General features: G+C 44.3%; 2 protein-coding genes across 4 annotated transcripts; one reads left to right on the forward strand and one right to left on the reverse strand.

Annotated features, from left to right (window-relative positions):
- Positions 1 to 5711: 5711 nt before the first annotated feature.
- On the reverse strand, positions 5712 to 8254 carry TERF2IP (TERF2 interacting protein). The gene is made up of 3 exons (XM_075715546.1): positions 7765 to 8254; positions 7559 to 7635; positions 5712 to 6944 (listed from the first exon to the last, which is right to left on the reverse strand). Exons 1-3 carry the CDS (start codon positions 8252 to 8254, stop codon positions 6501 to 6503), a joined length of 1011 nt encoding a protein of 336 aa, XP_075571661.1. The 3' UTR covers positions 5712 to 6500.
- Positions 8255 to 8295: 41 nt separating this feature from the next.
- On the forward strand, positions 8296 to 17222 carry KARS1 (lysyl-tRNA synthetase 1). 3 transcript variants are annotated; one of them, XM_075715507.1, is made up of 14 exons: positions 8296 to 8373; positions 9102 to 9252; positions 9470 to 9635; positions 10049 to 10142; positions 10416 to 10602; positions 10780 to 10905; positions 12153 to 12272; positions 12513 to 12675; positions 12772 to 12945; positions 13688 to 13773; positions 14412 to 14497; positions 14844 to 14970; positions 16607 to 16750; positions 17092 to 17222. In XM_075715507.1, exons 1-14 carry the CDS (start codon positions 8312 to 8314, stop codon positions 17176 to 17178), a joined length of 1773 nt encoding a protein of 590 aa, XP_075571622.1. In that variant the 5' UTR covers positions 8296 to 8311; the 3' UTR covers positions 17179 to 17222. The 3 variants fall into 3 exon arrangements, with proteins under 3 accessions (XP_075571622.1, XP_075571623.1, XP_075571621.1); XM_075715506.1 differs by lacking the exon at positions 8296 to 8373 and adding an exon at positions 8503 to 8594; XM_075715508.1 differs by lacking the exon at positions 10780 to 10905.
- The last annotated feature ends 358 nt before the right edge of the window (positions 17223 to 17580 follow it).

Consider the following 17580-nt stretch of genomic DNA (forward strand, 5'->3'; position numbering starts at 1 on the left):
ATCACAGGGTCACTCTCCAAGGCCCCTGGAGGCCCAGCCACAATGCAGGCTGAAGTAATGCAAGTCTGTTTTCCAAATTAAGACCATAGTTTATGTGAAAGAGGAAGTATGTGTAGGTTGGAGCAAACAGAATGCCAAAGGAGTAGGACCAGATAGCAGAGCTCAAACCCCTCACAGACCACAGCTATGTACTAGTGAAACCACATGGAGCAATTGCACTGCAAAGGAAGAGGAAATATTAATGGAAGCTGAGTAAAGAGAACATTATTTGTTGTGCTGCCACCCAGGATATGTAATGCCAGAAGAGACGCAAGGATGACCACACAGTGGTTTCTGGAAAGATTCTTTTTTTGGAATGGTTGAGTTTTCAAGCCCGGTTTTTCTTTTGCTCCATTCCTGTGCCTGGGCATCCAGCCTCGGTGGGAAGTTGGGGAAATGTTTGCGTTCACTTAGTATACAATGGGAAAAGGGAATAAACCAGCTGTAGTTGAAAATAAAAACTCCTGGGTTTGCATATGGGGATCCATTTCTGGGACTATGTGAATCCATTTATTTTTCAGCTGAAATAATTCTGTCTTCTAGCTTTCAAAACCAAGAATAGTTGTTCCCCTGGGAGTTCTCATAGTCCACATATGTGACTGAGAATTCATGCTAAGGTTGAGACTGTAAAGACAAGGTAAGGACACAGACTCCATTGGTATAAATACTGGAACTGGGAAATGGGTTTATGGCAGTGGACTGAAGAAGCTGAGAGGAGACTGGGAAGTTATCCTGTTGCATTATTTGGTGAGAGTACTTCCTGTCTTAGAGCACAACAAAATTATGTTTAATAGACTGTGCCATTCTTCACCATCTCCATTGGAGGTGCCATTCTCCCACCTCCAATGGGAATATGTAGCTCAAACCCGATCAACAGAATTATTTTTATCTGTTTTTAACAGTGTTCCATAAGACAAGGAGAAAAGCTTGTTACCAGACTTGGGGAGTGAAATGCCTACAAACACCTCCTTCTAAACAGCTCTAAACAGCCTCTTTCATGTGTAAATCAGAGTCCCATTAACATGCATCTATTTAACAGTGCATTCAGGTATTGCTCCAGAGCTGGAATATTTCCACTACCCTGCAGACAGCAAGGCAGCTATTCTAAGGCAGGATCACAAGCATCAACAAAGGTTGAGGCTCAATTCTGAGGATCTGCATCCTTGGGAGAAGGCGATCAAGGCAAGACTGGGCATTGGAGGTGATCTGAGGAGGCTCCAGGCAGGATCAGGGCACTCAGGGCCATGGGAAGCTGTTCCCTTTCCCTCTCCACGGAGACCATCCCCACACACACACCACTCCCATCCCTGGTTCACTGCTCCTCCTCCCGGTGCTCCTCTTCCCTGTCTGCCCTGGCTGCAGCCCCTTGCCCCCTTGTTCACTTGTCAGTCAGCTGCCCTCCTCATGCCAGTGTAGCACTGGTGAGGAGTCCTCATGTTAAACTTGCCAGAAGGGCATTTGGTGCCCACTATAGAAAAGTGACAATGTCTACCTTGAAGATTAAACCTCGTTTGCATGTTATTAAAAAGTTGCAATATCTTCTTAAAAAGAGAAACATATACTGATGAATTTTAAAATTAGGGGATATAGAGACTGTGTTCATCTTTGAAGGTGTATAGGCAAGAAACAGTGTCCAGCCTCTTCCTATTGTGTGTGTTTGAAGGGTGACAGAGAAGGATTCACCTTAACTGAACAGCAATCTCTAATAGTAGGATGGCAGCTCTTCTGACAAATTCACAGCAGCTGGGTTGGTTGGGGTTTTTTGTACCAGAGAATTAATGAGGGTTTTGTTATGTGCTGATTCTGCAGAATGAGAAAAGTAGGGAAAGTAACCTTACAGACAGACACTGAGCAGTTATGTTGGTTAGCAAGAGAAAGTAGCTGCTAGCTGAAGGGTGGACCTGTGGAATGAACCAATGAGCCATCCCCAGTTAACAGCTCTGAGACCATGAAGAGTAGCAGCCTAGAGAAGTGGGAGAGCTTCCCAGCCCAGAAGCAGCTCTGTAGTCACCTTCACTGGGGTAGGCATCAGGATTCCAGATCCTGTGTGTCCCTTTGGGGTAGGAGATCATCCTGCAGAAGAGAGCTGCAGGATTAATTGTGCAACAGCAAGCGGTGAGTAGGGGAGGTTAGCTGCCCAGCAAGGCAGCTCTAGATGCAGAATTGGTCAGCAGTGGGAAAGATGATACAGGCAGAAAGGAGGAGCCTGCCTTTCAATTTGTTACATTCAGTATTATTAATTATTTGGATTTCACAGGCCGGTGTTATGTTGCAGCATTTCTCTTATCCATGAAATTCTATTTCTTAAAATGCCTGTGTGCACTCATGCCTTGTAAGGGGTAGGTGGGCAGGGGCAGACCGCAGCTTGTTACCCAGTTAGCAGGGTTTTCCTGGTTTCTGGGTGCAGGACTAGATGAATGCCAGTGTGTCTGAAGGAGCCCTTTGAAACTGAATCCAGACATCTCTTACCACTAAACAGGGCCTAGCACGTCGAATTATTCAGATGCACTACTAAGTCTGTACATCATACAAGCTGAGTTTCTCCTATAGCTGCTGGTGATTCCTTCAGCACAAAGTCAGTTACTATTGAAATTTCACTTTCGGTTATGCTTTTCTTTTGGATGACACAATCAGCCCTGATCACCAACACTAAAAACATTTAAAAGCAGCTGTGGATGATTACAGGATGTTTGCTCCTCAGGGACATGGTTTCTTCCTGGAGACCACTAAGATAGGGTTCCTCTAAGTGAGAATCCTATTGTTTAAAACAAAGCTTTCATTCCTAGTGGTTGGAAAGACTTCGGGTGCTATTTCTGTATCTTTCCAGAGTCTGAACTTCCATTTTATCATCTGTAAAACTGGAATAATACTGCCTCAATTCAGAAGAGGCAGATCTCAATCTTGCATTGCGTAAATAAAGGTTTGAAGCTCGATTCATAAAGGAGACATCAGAAGTTTTATCCAACATTTAGACTTCAGTGACATTTACAGATGATCTGCTACTGTAGCACTGTGGATATCTAGGAAGAGCTAAACCCCTAATCCCTGCAAAGGGTGGGATGTTGTATATTATGGAAATTGTAGTCTTACTGCTAGGGATCCTGTTGTTGAATGACAACATCCATGCTGAGAAGGCAGCACTGGCATCAAGGCAGTAAGTCCCCTAAAAGCAAGGTATCTTCCTTTACACAGTGTTTATGCAAACTTAGAGCAGGCAGGCTGGCATAGAGAAGTAGGACTCGTACTGCGCCAGAGAAGCGCGTAGCTGCTGTATTTCTTTTAGACCCTTCAAAATGGACCTTAACTCAACATACTCAGCTAAAAGCATGGGGTCTCAGAAGCCTGTTCTTACTGAAGTCATATTAAAGAGCTTCCTACTTTACGTACCAAGAAGTCTGTTTCTGAGCAAACATAGACTCTCCTCAGTACATTGCTAACTATATCTCTACATTAACCAATGTCAGCTTGAGCGGCGTAAGTTTTATGATGAATACTTGTTTTCAGTGGATTCGATCAATTCCACGTACCAAATGTTTAGCTGGATGAAAGCCTTCATAGTGTTTCCAGTCAGCCAGTAAACAAATGACATCAAAATCACATATGATGCATTTTCTTAATGTACTGCTTTGAAAATTATTTTAACTTCTGCTTCCTAAGCTTAATCAGAGAAAAAGCAGGAGCATTTATTTCAGTGTATCTTTACTACATTCCTTTAGCTATGGTTCCTCAATACAACAACTGGTAAGATTTTATTTTTTTCTGGGAGCACCAAAGCCACACAGTGTGGTCACATGAAAATTTAAAGTTGTCTTAATGCAAGCAAAGATGACATAGACTACTTTTTGGAGAAGGAAAAAAAAAACCCACAAAAAAACCCCCAAACTTTCAAGATGGTGAGCACGATGTTTAAAACTATGGCTACATCCTTTGGCATATGCATAAAATAAAGATCATGGCTGTCTGTTTAGAAACAAATGTCAAGTTTACTTTGTGCAAGTTCAGAAGAGTAAACTCTGCTTTTATACCAATGAAGTGTAAGATGGAGAAGTCACCATCAAAGGGACATTTAAAAACTGACTCTTCCTATCTGTTGCATGCAATCAGTTCTTCACTGGTAAGTTTAGTTATGAAAGACCAGAATGCATTGATTTCGATGAATGCTGGCTAACTCTAAAAGGAAGCAAATGGGAAATAACCCAAATTCCAGATAATAGTTTGCAGACCCAGTACTTCTGCCTCTGGAATTGCCTTTAACTCAAAGTTCTGGCACGCGCATTGCCACTCTGCTCACCCTTGCAGGTTTACAAATATTGCTGCTCCAGGCAATAATACAAAGAAGGAACTTGTATACCTCTTTGAGCTACAAAAAGACCATTCCTGACACTCCCTGATACTACAGGGACCTGATATGAACATGGCAAGCCAAACTGTCTCCAGCGTATTGGAAGGAATGTAACTGTGTCTTTGGTAAGACGAAGTAGAGAAAACCAAGGAGTTTTGTTGTGGGAGAAGGCAGAGCCAGAATGCCTTGAAGAAGAACAGTATGATATAGTGACATCTCCAGGTCCTGTTAGTGGGTAAGTAAGTGAACCGAAGAGACCTAGACCCATGTGCCTGCACAAGCAAGAGTGTTCTCTGTGGATAAGCAGTGCTTTTCAGGAGTTCAGAACAGATGAAACAGGGCAACCTCAAGTAAGCTGTGCTCTTTGTATCTTAGTTCCTACGCCTACTGAGTGCACCAAGCATGTATGGAAAGGTACTCAGTGTTAGACACTATGTTTGTATGGTTCTGCAAAGGTAAAAGCACTGTATGCAGTCTCAGAAGTTTGCATTGCACATCTGACTAATCACCCTGAAAAAGACAAACTCTTAAAAGTGTCACTTAGAATTATAAAAAGGTATAAGCCTTACACCTGATCTTTTTATGTTGCAGCCATTTAATGTGTTCTACCTCTCACTTTGAATTCTAGAGCGGCTTTGGTTAAACAAGACCATTGAATTGTGAGCTTATGGTACTGCAGAGATGTGTACACCATGCAAGCTAGAATGGGAGTTTCTGGCTGCAGGAGGTGATGGGTGTCCTGTTCATGAACCTGGTCATCAGCAGTCCTTGGATTTCAAATCCAGCTGGTAAAGTTTCTAGTTTTTTTAAAAAAAAAAATCTTACTACTTTATTTGCTATGTTGTCTTGCACTGTCTCGTTAAGTGCTTGTCTGGTCTTCCAGACAAGTCTCAAGTAACCAGTCTGAGCAGCATGAACGTACCAAATCATTCTCACTTTTTCAGCAGGAATGACCTCTTCAGTGAAACGCTGCGTAGTCTAAAACAGAGTTTTGGCCTTTGTTTGGTTACATTGGTTGACTCCCCAAATAATCAGCTGGTGTTTCAGGACAGTGTTTTTCTGAAGTAGCAGTCTCATTATATCAAGTTATTGTTGACTTTCAATATAATTTGAATTTGGCTTAAAATTGGCAATTTCCTAATTCACCTTAATTTTTTGAGTGCAGTAAGCAAAATCCCCAAATTATAATTGGGGGGGGGGGGGGGGGGGGGAATCAATCTTTGCTTTTACAAGCCCATTTTATTTCACAAAAAGAATGAATTCCAAGTTTACAGGACTGACTTCAAATAATATTAAAATACTGACCAGAGCATGATTTCAGGCTGAAAGTACTGAGTTTTTCAGATTGTGACTGTATACTAGCAATGGTGTTCTCTGCTACTGTCTACCGGCCTGAGGTTTTAACTGACAGATGTCTGTAACAGGAGATTGAATATTATGATGTCACAGTGACCTTTTTTGGCCATTCCCAGTACACATGGCCACTCTGAGACATCTCAGCATTCATTTATGAGACCAAGTGCCTCATCTTCTGGCATGAATGTTCTTGATCCCTCTTTTTGAAGTTACATTTTCATTCTTATTGTCTCCAGATGTCTGCTGCTAATCAAGGTCCATTAACAACAACAACAACAAAAGGTAATGACAACAGCTGGCAGAGCAGATTATTAAATGATCATCCACAACAGCCTGAAGTAACAGATCCATGACAAGAGTAGGCTGCTATTGTGCACTAATAGCGTATTACAGGTTAGAGCACTTAATGTGACTGTGTCAGATTTTGGTGCCAACCCGATTCAGAATCCTTTGCATGCAGCAATGTACAGGTAGGACTGTCAGCTGGTTTATATAGTAGATACACCCTTTAAAGCAAATTTTCAGTGAAAACTTGATACTGTATAGAAGCTTTCTCTTCACCATTTTCTACTTTTAAATGTTTAGTATACTCAGTATTACAAATAAAAATCAAATACAAAATAGGCCTTTTATAAAAAAAAATTTTAAAGCATTTCTGAAACTTCAGAATGTTGCATGAAATTTTCCATCACATTCACATTTCTGTAATGACTTTAAGTTCCTGCCACAGTCCTAGATCAGTCATTCCCCTCTGCTTTGCTATCTAACTTTTCCTAAATGCTACCCGCTTTGCTACATTTTCAGCTCCAAATTTTGCTATCAATTTATTTCTGACACGTTCATCGTCTTTTTGCAATTCCAGATCATCCTCTCTGCTCCATACAGGGTATCCATCCAAGCGCTGCCCTGTCTGCAGAAAGTATAAAGTAGTCTCCACTTCACCAGTGTTTTTCAGAAAGGCCTGTGTAACAGTGAACAGGTCCACGCCGAACTTCTCCATGAAGTGCTGCATAGTTTTTACTACTTCTCCCACCACAGTGGAAGAGGAGCAAGTGCTCGTTGGTCTTTCTCCCCTTTGTAATTGAGTGTCAGGGAGAGCAGAGTCCTCAGGTCCAGTTTTCAAGCCAGATGCTGTTTCTCCTGGGGACTTTCCCTCTCCATCTTGTGTAGAAAGTTCTTCTGAAATGTCCGAAGTGTCACTTCCTGACTAAAAGTAAGAGGAGTCATCAGTTAGACATGGTACTTTCTGGCAAGCTTCTTTTATCACTGCTACGCAAACACTTTCCACTGTGACTCTACAGTATATAAAAAAGCTCAGAAATTACTAGGCACAGTAGAGTTCAGTGACTGAAGTGAAGCCGTATGTGTTAACAGCGATATGCAACATCACAGAAAAGCATGAAATCTAAGGGAGAATTTGAACAAACTAAGTATAAAAGGCAAATATTAACACAACTGCAGGAACATTTTATGCCCGAGGTGAAAGGATGACTTCCACTTGCCAATACAGCTTTTAATGTGACAACGCTGTCACATTAATTTCCTCAAGTTAACTTGGGCAGGGAATCATTTTCTTAATATTGGCATATAGTGAGACACCATTCATCATAAGCCACGTTAGTTCACGGCTCGCATGAAGCTCCCACTTAGCCAAAGCACAAGGGATGTCATGGTGCAAAACCGTTAAGAAGCTAATTATGAGTTACTGTTGCGCCATTTTGTGACAACCAGAAAGGACTGCTGCGAGCAGCTCGCTCGGCGGCACTGCGGCGCGCAGAAGCAGCTGCAGCGCTACTCCCCGGGCTGGCCCCGGACGCTTACCTCCGTGCTTTCAAACTCCCGGTTAGCTGCCTCGAAAAGACCCGTGCTTTGGGCGGGCTCCTCCGTCTGTCGGGGCTCTGCAGGAACACGCGGGCGTCAACTGCCGGGCCGCAGCGGGGCCCGGGGCCCCCTCCCTCCCGGCCATCAACCTGCCCTCACCCCGGCCGCCCCCCGCCACCAAGCCCCACCGGCTGCCCCCGGCTCACCCCCGAGCAGCGGCCGCAGGTGCCGCAGGTAGCGGTCGCGCATGGCCTGCCAGCTGTGCCGCGTCAGGCCGGCCCGCTCCAGCTCCTTCCAGAGCGCCCGGCCGCTCGCCCGCGCCTCGCCCCGCCCGCGCACCGCCCGCAGCAGCGCTGCGTCCTCCGCCTCCGTGAAGGCGAGGCGACCGCGCGGCGAGGCGGCGGGCGGCGCGGGCGGCAGCCGGAAGGGCTCCAGCGGCAGCCGCTGGTTGCGCTCCACGCACTCCGTCACGTACGCGGTGGAGACAGCCCCGCTGGGCGCCGCCTCGCCCGGCTGCGCCAGGAGCACGGCTCCCGGCTCCTGCACGCGGCACAGCCGCCCGCCGCCCGCCAGCACCAGGGGCGCCAAGCGCAGCTTGGCCAGCCCGGGCCGCACGTAGAACCGCATCGGGCTCCCGTCGTCCCACAAGAACAGCGACCGCGAGCGCGCCGCCGCCGCGCCCTCCCGCTCCGCCATCGCCGCGCCGGGCGCGCAGGCGCGGGAGCGCCGGAAGGGCCGGCTAGAGCAGAGAAGATGGCGGCTGCGGCAGAGCGCGCTTGCGACGTAGCGGAGACTGAGTCGCGCCTCAGCAAAAAGTGAGGGTGGGCGGGCAGGTGGAGCCGGGCTGTGCCGGGCTGGGGAGGCGAGGCGAGGCGAGGCGAGGCGAGGCGAATGTCCGGCTGCCCCGGTGCGTGTCTCCGCCAGGTGACCCGTCGGAGCGCGCCATGCTGAGCCCCGCCGCTGCGCGGCTCCGCGGCTGGGCCTGGAGGGCCGCGCCCGCGCTCCCATGGCGCCAGGCACTTCATGACCAAAGCAGGTCTGTTCTTTGCGGTCTGGCTGGGCCCGCCTCATTAAGTCCCGGCCGCAGGGTCGGGAGCCGCGGGAAAGGCAGCGGCGCCTGTGGGCCGTGGGCAGCCGGTCCGGGCTGCGAAGGCGGTTTCGGGAACCGTCAGTAGCGCCTGACTCTTCGCGCTCGAGAGCTTGCCTTATTTCACGTATATGCTGCGTGGGGTTGCTAGGCTCTTATGTATAAAATGGCCTGCGGAAGGGCCTTGGGCACATAGGCACGCATCTTTAAGTTATGTTTATGTGATGTTTAATTCAGTTTTAACTTTCTCTGAGTATTTGTATCTCATAGGAGATAAGATAGAAGAGTCCAAAGAAGAAAACGCTTAAACATGCTTAAGAATTATTCTGACTTTTGGGCAGAGTAAGAGAAATGACAGGGTTTTTTGTACAGTAAGCTTTTGGTAGAATCCTGCCAAGTGTTTCCCTGTAGAACTATCAGAGTACCTGCTGCATCTGGTTTCTTTCTCTTTCGCAGTGAGCTGAAGAGGCGTTTAAAGGCTGAGAGAAAAATAGCTGAAAAGGAGGCGAAGCAGAAAGAGCAAAGTGAAAAGCATTCAAATAAGCCTTCCTTGACTTCTGACTCTGAGAATAACATTGGTGCTGATGAGGAAAGCTTGGATCCAAATGTGAGCGTCTGGCCTCATGCATATTACCATTCTGAGAATAAATGTTACTGATTTGCATTTGATTTTTTATTCAAGGGGAACTAAATGGTTAAAAGCGGAGAGACCTACATATGCCTACATAAGGGCAGCTGTGCTTTAATTTACAACCTGTAAAATACTTTTATTTCATAATATTTTTCTAACAAAATTGTTTGGTTTTGTTTGTTTCTGGTGACAGCAATACTACAAGATCCGTAGCCATGCAGTCCAGCAGCTGAAGGGCACCAATGAAGATCCCTATCCCCACAAGTTCCATGTAGACTTATCTCTCTCTGATTTTATAGAGAAGTACAGTCACCTGCAGCCAGGAGATCACCTGACAGACATTACAGTGAGAGTGGCAGGTAAAGGCTCATCTGGGATACAGAAAGATGGTCTGTTGCTTTGCTAAGCCAAGTCTTAGCTGCTTTTAGCGATGGGGTGGTCTCTCTTCAAATTTTGCCGATCCGTTGTTACTCGGTCATGAAGTCTGTAGCAGTGTTAGACTATTCAGGACACACGCTTTCAGACTGAGTGGATTTGTGCAACATCCCTTACAACTACAAGATCAGATTGTGATTTGGGCCCCAGGGCCAAAGTTCATATGGGCTTTTGTGCACTGATACTGATTTTGAGACTTAACTGCTTCTCTTTCATGGTTAGTGATCAGTTCAGAGATGACAATCCTTTGTCCAAGTGATGATACTGTGGCTTTTGCCCCTGTATCCTTTCTGCTAGGGACTCTCTTACTTGATGTGCTGCATACTTTAATATTTAGGTCGAATCCATGCAAAGCGTGCCTCTGGAGGGAAACTGATTTTCTATGATCTTCGTGGCGAAGGAGTCAAGTTGCAGGTCATGGCAAATTCCAAGTAAGTAGAGGTATTCCCAGTAGCATTCTAAACTGATCTGCATTCTGGGACCTAGAGATCTGTATTTGGGCATTCTGTTCTTTCATCTCCATAGGCTATTTGTCTATGGGTTGGCTTAGGCAGGCAGGTAACGTTTTTCTTAGGATGTTGTGGTTGGCTTCCCTGCCAGAAGAATCCTTTTTTTTAAAGGATTTGGTCTGGGGAGAGACTTGCAGGACAGTTTGGACTGTTGAATTTTAAACAAAACTGCTTACGTTGGTTTTGTAATTACAGGCTCTACAAATCCGAGGAAGAGTATTTCCGTATTAACAACAAGCTGCGTCGTGGGGACATTATTGGTGTAGAGGGGAATCCTGGGAAAACAAAGAAAGGGGAACTGAGTATTATTCCCTGTGAAATAACTCTGCTGTCTCCATGCCTGCACATGTTGCCTCATCTTCATTTTGGCCTCAAAGATAAGGTACTTGTCATATCTGTCACTCCTGGAGGCAATTTGACGGATAGGTCTGAATGGATGACTTTCTATATCTGCTGATGGTATCAGTCAACAAAGGAACATCAGTTTTGTTTTGGTATTTTTTTTTTCTTTGGCAGCACATTTTGTCTAGCTTGTTCTAAAGATACTTGTTCTTTTCAGGAAACTAGGTATCGTCAGAGATACTTGGATTTAATTCTTAATGATTATGTGAGGCAGAAGTTTATAACCCGTGCAAAGATCATTACATATATTCGGAGCTTTCTAGATGAGTTGGGCTTCCTTGAGGTAAGGCTTCAGTGTTTATTTCTCTCTGCATACTGAATGTGTTTAGAGCTTCTCATATTCAGGCTCATATGCAAAATATTTACAGAAGTGAGAATAATTACCTCAGCACGGTGTGTTTTTTACCAGTTTGATGTAATGAGCGCCATTCCTTTCCTCTCTTTTTAAAGTTAAGACTATTCCTCAGTTGGTGAGGTTAGGACTCGGGAAACTTTTATCAAGGTAGTACTTCAAACTGCTGCTGTCCTTCCCTTATTTCAGTAAATTAAGGTGGGAACAACGTCTTTGAAATGGCGTTTTGCCTCTGGAGGTAAATGCAGGTTTTACTTCCTGTAAGTAAAATTGGTTTTATCTTAAGATCTATTGCGGAGTAGCATATGAGAAAATAATACTAGCTCTGTTCTCTTTTGCATCCAGATTCTTGGTTGTACTTTACAGTTAGCAAAAAGATTAGAACTTAATGTAGTTCATTTACAAGTGTTTATCAACTGAATCTGCAAAAGCTGCCAGTGGGAGCTTTTTGAGAGCAGTGGGAATCCGAACCTGTGCTGTGTCATCCTGTTGTATGTGTAGTGGCTTTAATGTCTGTCTTTTGGTTTTGGTTTTTTTCCAAATAATTCTTAATCTAGTACTTAGATTTTGCTGTTCTGATAACTTAATCAAAAAGGACCATAAGAGTCCTTCTCAATTTATGTGAAGTTTTGACCTTGTTGGAATAATGGACTAAGATACTTAGGGTTGGCAAGGATTTTGGGAATAAAATAAATGCAGAGAAGTCAGGGAATGGCCTACTGTACAATAGAGTGTAATCTGGAGGTACATGAATTGGGCAGTGTTCAATCATACCAGTACTCCATACAGCACAGTGTAATGTCATGCCATGGACAGTATGGACAGATACTGGTTAGTTTTGAGAAAAATGGGCCAAACTGTCATGGGTATTGTATCGTGCTCTGAATTCAGCTCACTGTCAGGGCTTGTTAGTTCAGTCGTCATCAATTGAACTTTATTTCTGGTTTCAGAAAATCTGATGCTTTTTAGTTCAGAATTGTTTCTGTATACTGCAATGTCAAACCATAAACGAAATACAGAGATTTTTTTCATCAAAGCTAGCTGTGGTTTGTTTGTTTGCTTGATCCACAGAGTTCTGCTTTGGAAACGGATTAGATGAAAGCAGGGCATTGAGGTAGGAGCCTGGAGATATTTATGCCACTGTTAAATTATTTTTTCTTGTTGTTGTTATTTTACAGATTGAAACTCCTATGATGAATGTAATTCCAGGTGGAGCTGTGGCAAAACCTTTTATCACGTACCACAACGAACTGGATATGAATTTATATATGAGAATTGCTCCAGAGCTTTACCATAAGGTAAAAACAAGCCCCTCATGGCTAAGCCTTTATTCTCCAGACTATTGTGATCTTATTATAAAAAAGCAAATGTAGCTAAAATGAGGATTATTCTTGAAGGAAGGTGGACTCAGTGGATTGGAGGAAACAAAAGGTATCCTGAATGAGATTTGTAAGGTCATGTTGCAGTTGTGCGTGTTTCAGCTCTCTCTAGTTCTTTTGAAAAAGTTAGTGTGTTTACTAGAATTTCCTTTTGTTTAGATGTTGGTGGTTGGAGGCCTGGACAGAGTATATGAAATTGGGCGTCAGTTCCGGAATGAAGGAATTGATTTGACTCACAACCCTGAGTTCACAACTTGTGAATTCTACATGGCTTATGCAGACTACCATGACTTGATGGAAATTACAGAGAAGTTGCTTTCAGGTGACATATGCAATATTAAGTAAAAAAGAGTAAGACACTCTGGAAGAATTGCATATTATGTGGCATACTCTTCTAAACTTCAGGTTCCTTTTGTAGGGATGGTGAAACATCTTACTGGAAGTTACAAGATCGCTTATCATCCAGATGGTCAAGATGGACAGGCCTATGAGATAGATTTTACCCCTCCCTTCCGGCGAATTAGTATGGTGTATGATCTGGAAAAGGTCCTAGGAGTGACATTTCCATCAGCTGAGTGTTTTGAAACTGAAGGTTAGATGCTGAGTATGAATGTCCTGTAATTCTTCCCTAACAGAGGGCGAAAGGTCTCGAGTTCTCAGCCTGCAGTCTGTCAGCTGCTTTTTTGAGGTGGTACTAACACATGGGATTGCTTTTCTCTGTTATTGTCTGTTACCTAACAGTCCAGAAAGAAGCCTTGCAGTCTTTGGCAGGATCTGACTCTTTTGCCCCTTCATCTGTTGAGTATGTGTGATGCTGTGTACTCAAGAGGCGTGATCTGGGGAGTTGTTGATCTGTTGAAGAGAGCCAGCTTTTTGTTTCTTATTTCTTCTGTCTTTTGTGCAGTTGAGTCTCCATGCCTGTGATCATAGATTAGGGGTATGATTATTTTGGGCTTTCTTCAAAATGTGCGTATGTGCTATTTTATTCCTGGAATCCAGAGCCGTAAGGAAATGAGTTCATACACTCTGTAGTGATTTTCTGTGTTCCCCCCCCCCCTTTTTTTTTTCTAAAGAATAATGTCCAGCAGTCATGTGGGGTTGTGCTTAACTCTTGTTAAGTTTCTGAAATATAACTTACATTTTAGTGTAAACTGATTTAAAAACAAACACTGTTTTTGTAGATTGACATTTAAGCTTGTGCTTTCTATGGTGTATACCATTAAGATCTTATAAATCACTCTAAGGCATGTTGAAGGATGCAGAAAGAAAAAAAAAAAAAAAAAACCAAACTGGTTGCCTGGGTGGCTTTTCTAATTTTTGCCTACAAATTTCAGAAACTCGCAGGTTCTTTGATGACCTTTGTGTGGAGAGAAATGTTGAGTGTCCACCTCCCAGGACAACAGCCAGACTTCTTGACAGAGTAAGTAAGGGTAGTGTTTTTATAATCCTGATGTCTTTGAGGATGTATCTGTATAAACAGAAGTCTCTTCAGAGCAAAGTTTAGTTGCATCTGGGAAAACACGCTGAAAGGCACTTCAGCTATTTCTGTATCACAGTGAGAAAACTTGTGGTGTCAAAATATATTTTTGTGTTGTCTACTCTAAAATGTAGTTTACTGATGCCTGCTTAATGTGAGTGCTGGAGGATTTTAGTTTGATAACTGGTCTCCTGTGCTTAAAACAGATTACTTTATCTTAGGTCAGTTTTGTCTGTACGATCTCTGCATTTGTATGTACCTTACCAAACTGGTAGGCTTACCATATAGTTTTTGTCCTTTGTACCCAAAATATTGCCTGATAGCTTTTTTTTCTGCTGCTTTTCCTATTGGCCTTTGTTGCAATGTCCAAATTTTTGCTATGTCATTTTTCTTATCTAGCTAGGGGACACACTCTCTGTTAATGAAGACATTACCATGATCAGGAATTACTAGTTGGGAAACTTTTCAGTTTTATGGTACCTTCTTCAGTAGTGAAGAGAGGGAAGTAGGATGTTTGGGGAAGGCAGTGCTGGGAAAGTGATATTGTACCTTACATAATTGTTTTGCTTTCGTTTTCCCAGTTAGTTGGTGAATTCCTGGAAGCCACTTGTATCAACCCTACATTCATCTGTGATCACCCACAGATCATGAGTCCTCTAGCCAAGTGGTAAGAGTATGAGACACAGTCAGTGTGTAACTTTTAAACCCTCTACTCCTACTTTATTGAAAAGAAAAAAATAAAAAAGGAAAGTACAAAAAAGTCACATATGTGAAAACAGAGGTTTTGATGTTGTATACTAGTTTGTGAATTGTGACGCCAACCAAGACAGACATTGGTTCCTGAGCTGTGAAACCCATCATCCATGGAAGAGGTCTGCTGATGCTTAGTAGTTTGAAGTTTTGACAGCAGTTACTGCTAAGTGTGGGCAATCCTCCTGAAGTAATGTATATGCTCTTCACATCTGTAAAGATGTTTTTTTTTAAGGTGTGGTTGTTTTGTCATCTTCACATAGGCATCGCTCTCATCGGGGACTAACAGAACGCTTCGAGCTCTTTGTAATGAAGAAGGAAGTGTGCAATGCGTACACGGAACTTAATGATCCTTTCCTGCAGCGGCAGCTTTTTGAGGATCAGGCCAAGGTATGGTGTCTTGCTGATAGTGAATCAATGATATAGGCACGTAAGCAAAGAATATTTCCTATGTCTATTCCAAATCCGTCATTAGTCCTTACTGCTGAAAAGAGTTGTTACTACTTTGAGCGAGTGTTTTTCACTCAAGTGAAAGCCTGTCATTAAAACTTAATTCCTTTTAAAGGAGCCTTGCTCTCTAAGGTAAGCAAGTCCAAACACTGCTGTTGATTAGCTTTTTAGTAGTGCGAGTTTGTTTTGGAATATGTTCCCTTTTATTCTACCTGAAGTACTAATCTGAAAAAAAGCAAATGTGCAAAGCGTTTTCTCTGTCTTGCTCAGGTTGAAAGTTATTTTTCCCCAATTAAGCATTTATGTAGTCATACAACATTATACTGCTAGGTTCTTAAATAAATTTTCATGTTCGGTAAGAGTTTGAATGGTGTGTAAGAAATAGCCTAATTTCCTGAACTGAGTTATTACTATTTTAAATTGGCTCACAGAATAGAGCTGCAGACTGGAAATTATTAGACCTGCAAATTTATAGTACTAGGTTTCTCTAGATAAGCCTCAGAAAGGAGTGACTGAAACTGATTTTGTTATTGATTAGGTATACACATCCATGAATGCATGCATGCCCACACAATTGAGGTCAGATGATGCGGTTGGCAAAAACCGCATCTGAGTTCCTGTTCTTCCTGCTCTTTCTAATGGCTTCACAGTGCCTGACAGGATTAAACAAGTGTCAAAACGAAGAAGATAGACTTATCTTAACTTACTTACTTGATAGTAAATTTCAAAATGTTCAGTCAGAATGAATATTACAGATTTCTTTCGCATTTGATCTGTTATATATATATGTTTGCTGCAGTTGTCTCTCATGATTATAGCCAGACTTTGCAGACATATGACTGTACGTATTGAATGAAAATTTGCCTGAAAAGGTGGAGATTGAGATGAAGGATGGCAGTTCACATTTCAGGATTTCAGACTCGGGCAGAAAAGTTTGCTTTAATAGACTTTGCAAAGTCTTCCTTGAAACTGTGTGAGCAAAAATGTTTGTTGTTGTTTCAACACTTACACTTGGCATTTTCTAAATTTGAGAGAGTTGGCTAGTCTGATTTTATTATTATGACTTCTGGCGCTTGGAGGCTGTCGGGGTCAGATGCATTAGTTACCATCTCAGTGTTTTTTAATCTTGAGGGGGAAAAAGCAATCCCGAAACTTTGTTTCATGGAGCAACTACTGATGATTCAAACATGTTTCTTAGTTGTTTCTGCAAACATTAAAGGGGGTGTGCAAGAACCTGAGAAGCCTTTGAAAGCAATTTATCCCAGTCATCCGCTGCCATATGGCTCTGGAGATAGCTTTTAATGAAGTGAAGGGCCTGGGCCTTTGTCTAGAAAGGAAACTTGCAGATCAGAAAGGAATTGAGCCTAGAGCTATTCTGGAATAAAACCTGTACAAGCAACCTCCACAGGTTCTCCAGGTGCTGAGATTCCTTCATCTGTTACTGATGCAGCTGTTTAGGGCTTTGGTTTCATCAGTTATGTGGCTGCTACAAATACCAATATTCCTCCTTTTTGGTAGGTGGTGGTACTATCTAGCACTGTACAACCCACCTTTTATTATTAATTTTCTCATTTAGGCAAAAGCTGCAGGTGATGATGAAGCCATGTTTATCGATGAAAACTTCTGCACTGCACTGGAGTATGGCCTTCCTCCTACAGCTGGCTGGGGCATGGGAATTGATCGCTTCACCATGTTCCTTACAGATTCCAATAACATCAAGGTAAATGTTAGAAACGGCAGTTGTCTACTGCTAGCTTTGTCAGGGAATAGGGGATGATGTTCTGCAAAGCAGGCCATTTCTCTAACAGAGCAAGTAACAGACAGTGTAGTCATTTGAGATTCCTTAAGAGGAAGAATTCCACCTCGGCAAAGCTCTCCTTTGTTGCGCTTGCTGCAGAGCGTGCAGCCGCCGTGCAGGGTGTGCTCGTACGCCGCGGCCGGGCTGCGTGCGCTGCACAGGCCGCCGGGCCCAGGGCAGCTCTCGCGAGACTTGCCCACGGGGTCTTCTCCCCAGACCGGGGGGGCGGCCCAGGCGCCCGCTCACGGCGTTCTTTTTCGCAGGAGGTGCTTCTCTTCCCCGCCATGAAACCGGAGGACAACAAGAAGGAGGCGCAGCCTGACCAGCCTGCCGAAGGCACCTCTGTGTGAAGCACTGGGCGGCGCGGACCGCGAATAAACGCAGCATTCTCTGCCGTCCGTCTCTGTGTCTCTCTCTGCGCCTGCGCAGGAGCTGCCGCTCCCGGCGGGCCCCGCGCGCGGGGGAAGCAGCTGCGCCTGCGCAGGCCGGGTGTTGCTGAGCCGGGTGGCCCGGCGCGGCCCCGGGGCCTTCGCCGCTGCCCCGGCCGGCGAGGAGCGGCGGCACCATTAACGCGGAGGGTAGGGGCCCGCGCCGAGGGCGGCGTGATGTACGCTTGAGCGCTGCACCAGCTCTCTCGGGGCGCTGGCCGCCCCGGCCGTGGAGCTCTGCGCTCCTCGGTGGTTGGGGTAGGGTGGAGGCCCGGAGGCCTCGGAATGAGTGCGGAGGCGCCAGGCGCCTCGGATGTGGTGCAG

This window comes from Pelecanus crispus, chromosome 8 (assembly GCF_030463565.1).
Source record: "Pelecanus crispus isolate bPelCri1 chromosome 8, bPelCri1.pri, whole genome shotgun sequence".
Lineage (NCBI taxonomy): Eukaryota > Metazoa > Chordata > Aves > Pelecaniformes > Pelecanidae > Pelecanus > Pelecanus crispus.

Bases quoted from the DNA above. Each gene is read 5' to 3' on its own strand.
- KARS1 (XM_075715506.1), top strand. From the start codon at position 8,503: ATGCTGAGCCCCGCCGCTGCGCGGCTCCGCGGCTGGGCCTGGAGGGCC. The intron at 12,946-13,687 runs GTTAGATGCTGA...TACAAATTTCAG, and splicing joins TGAGTGTTTTGAAACTGAAG to AAACTCGCAGGTTCTTTGAT. The intron at 14,498-14,843 runs GTAAGAGTATGA...ATCTTCACATAG, and splicing joins ATGAGTCCTCTAGCCAAGTG to GCATCGCTCTCATCGGGGAC.
- TERF2IP (XM_075715546.1), bottom strand. From the start codon at position 8,254: ATGGCGGAGCGGGAGGGCGCGGCGGCGGCGCGCTCGCGGTCGCTGTTC. The intron at 7,636-7,764 runs GTGAGCCGGGGG...GTGTTCCTGCAG, and splicing joins CCTGCGGCCGCTGCTCGGGG to AGCCCCGACAGACGGAGGAG. The intron at 6,945-7,558 runs GTAAGCGTCCGG...TCTTACTTTTAG, and splicing joins GGGAGTTTGAAAGCACGGAG to TCAGGAAGTGACACTTCGGA.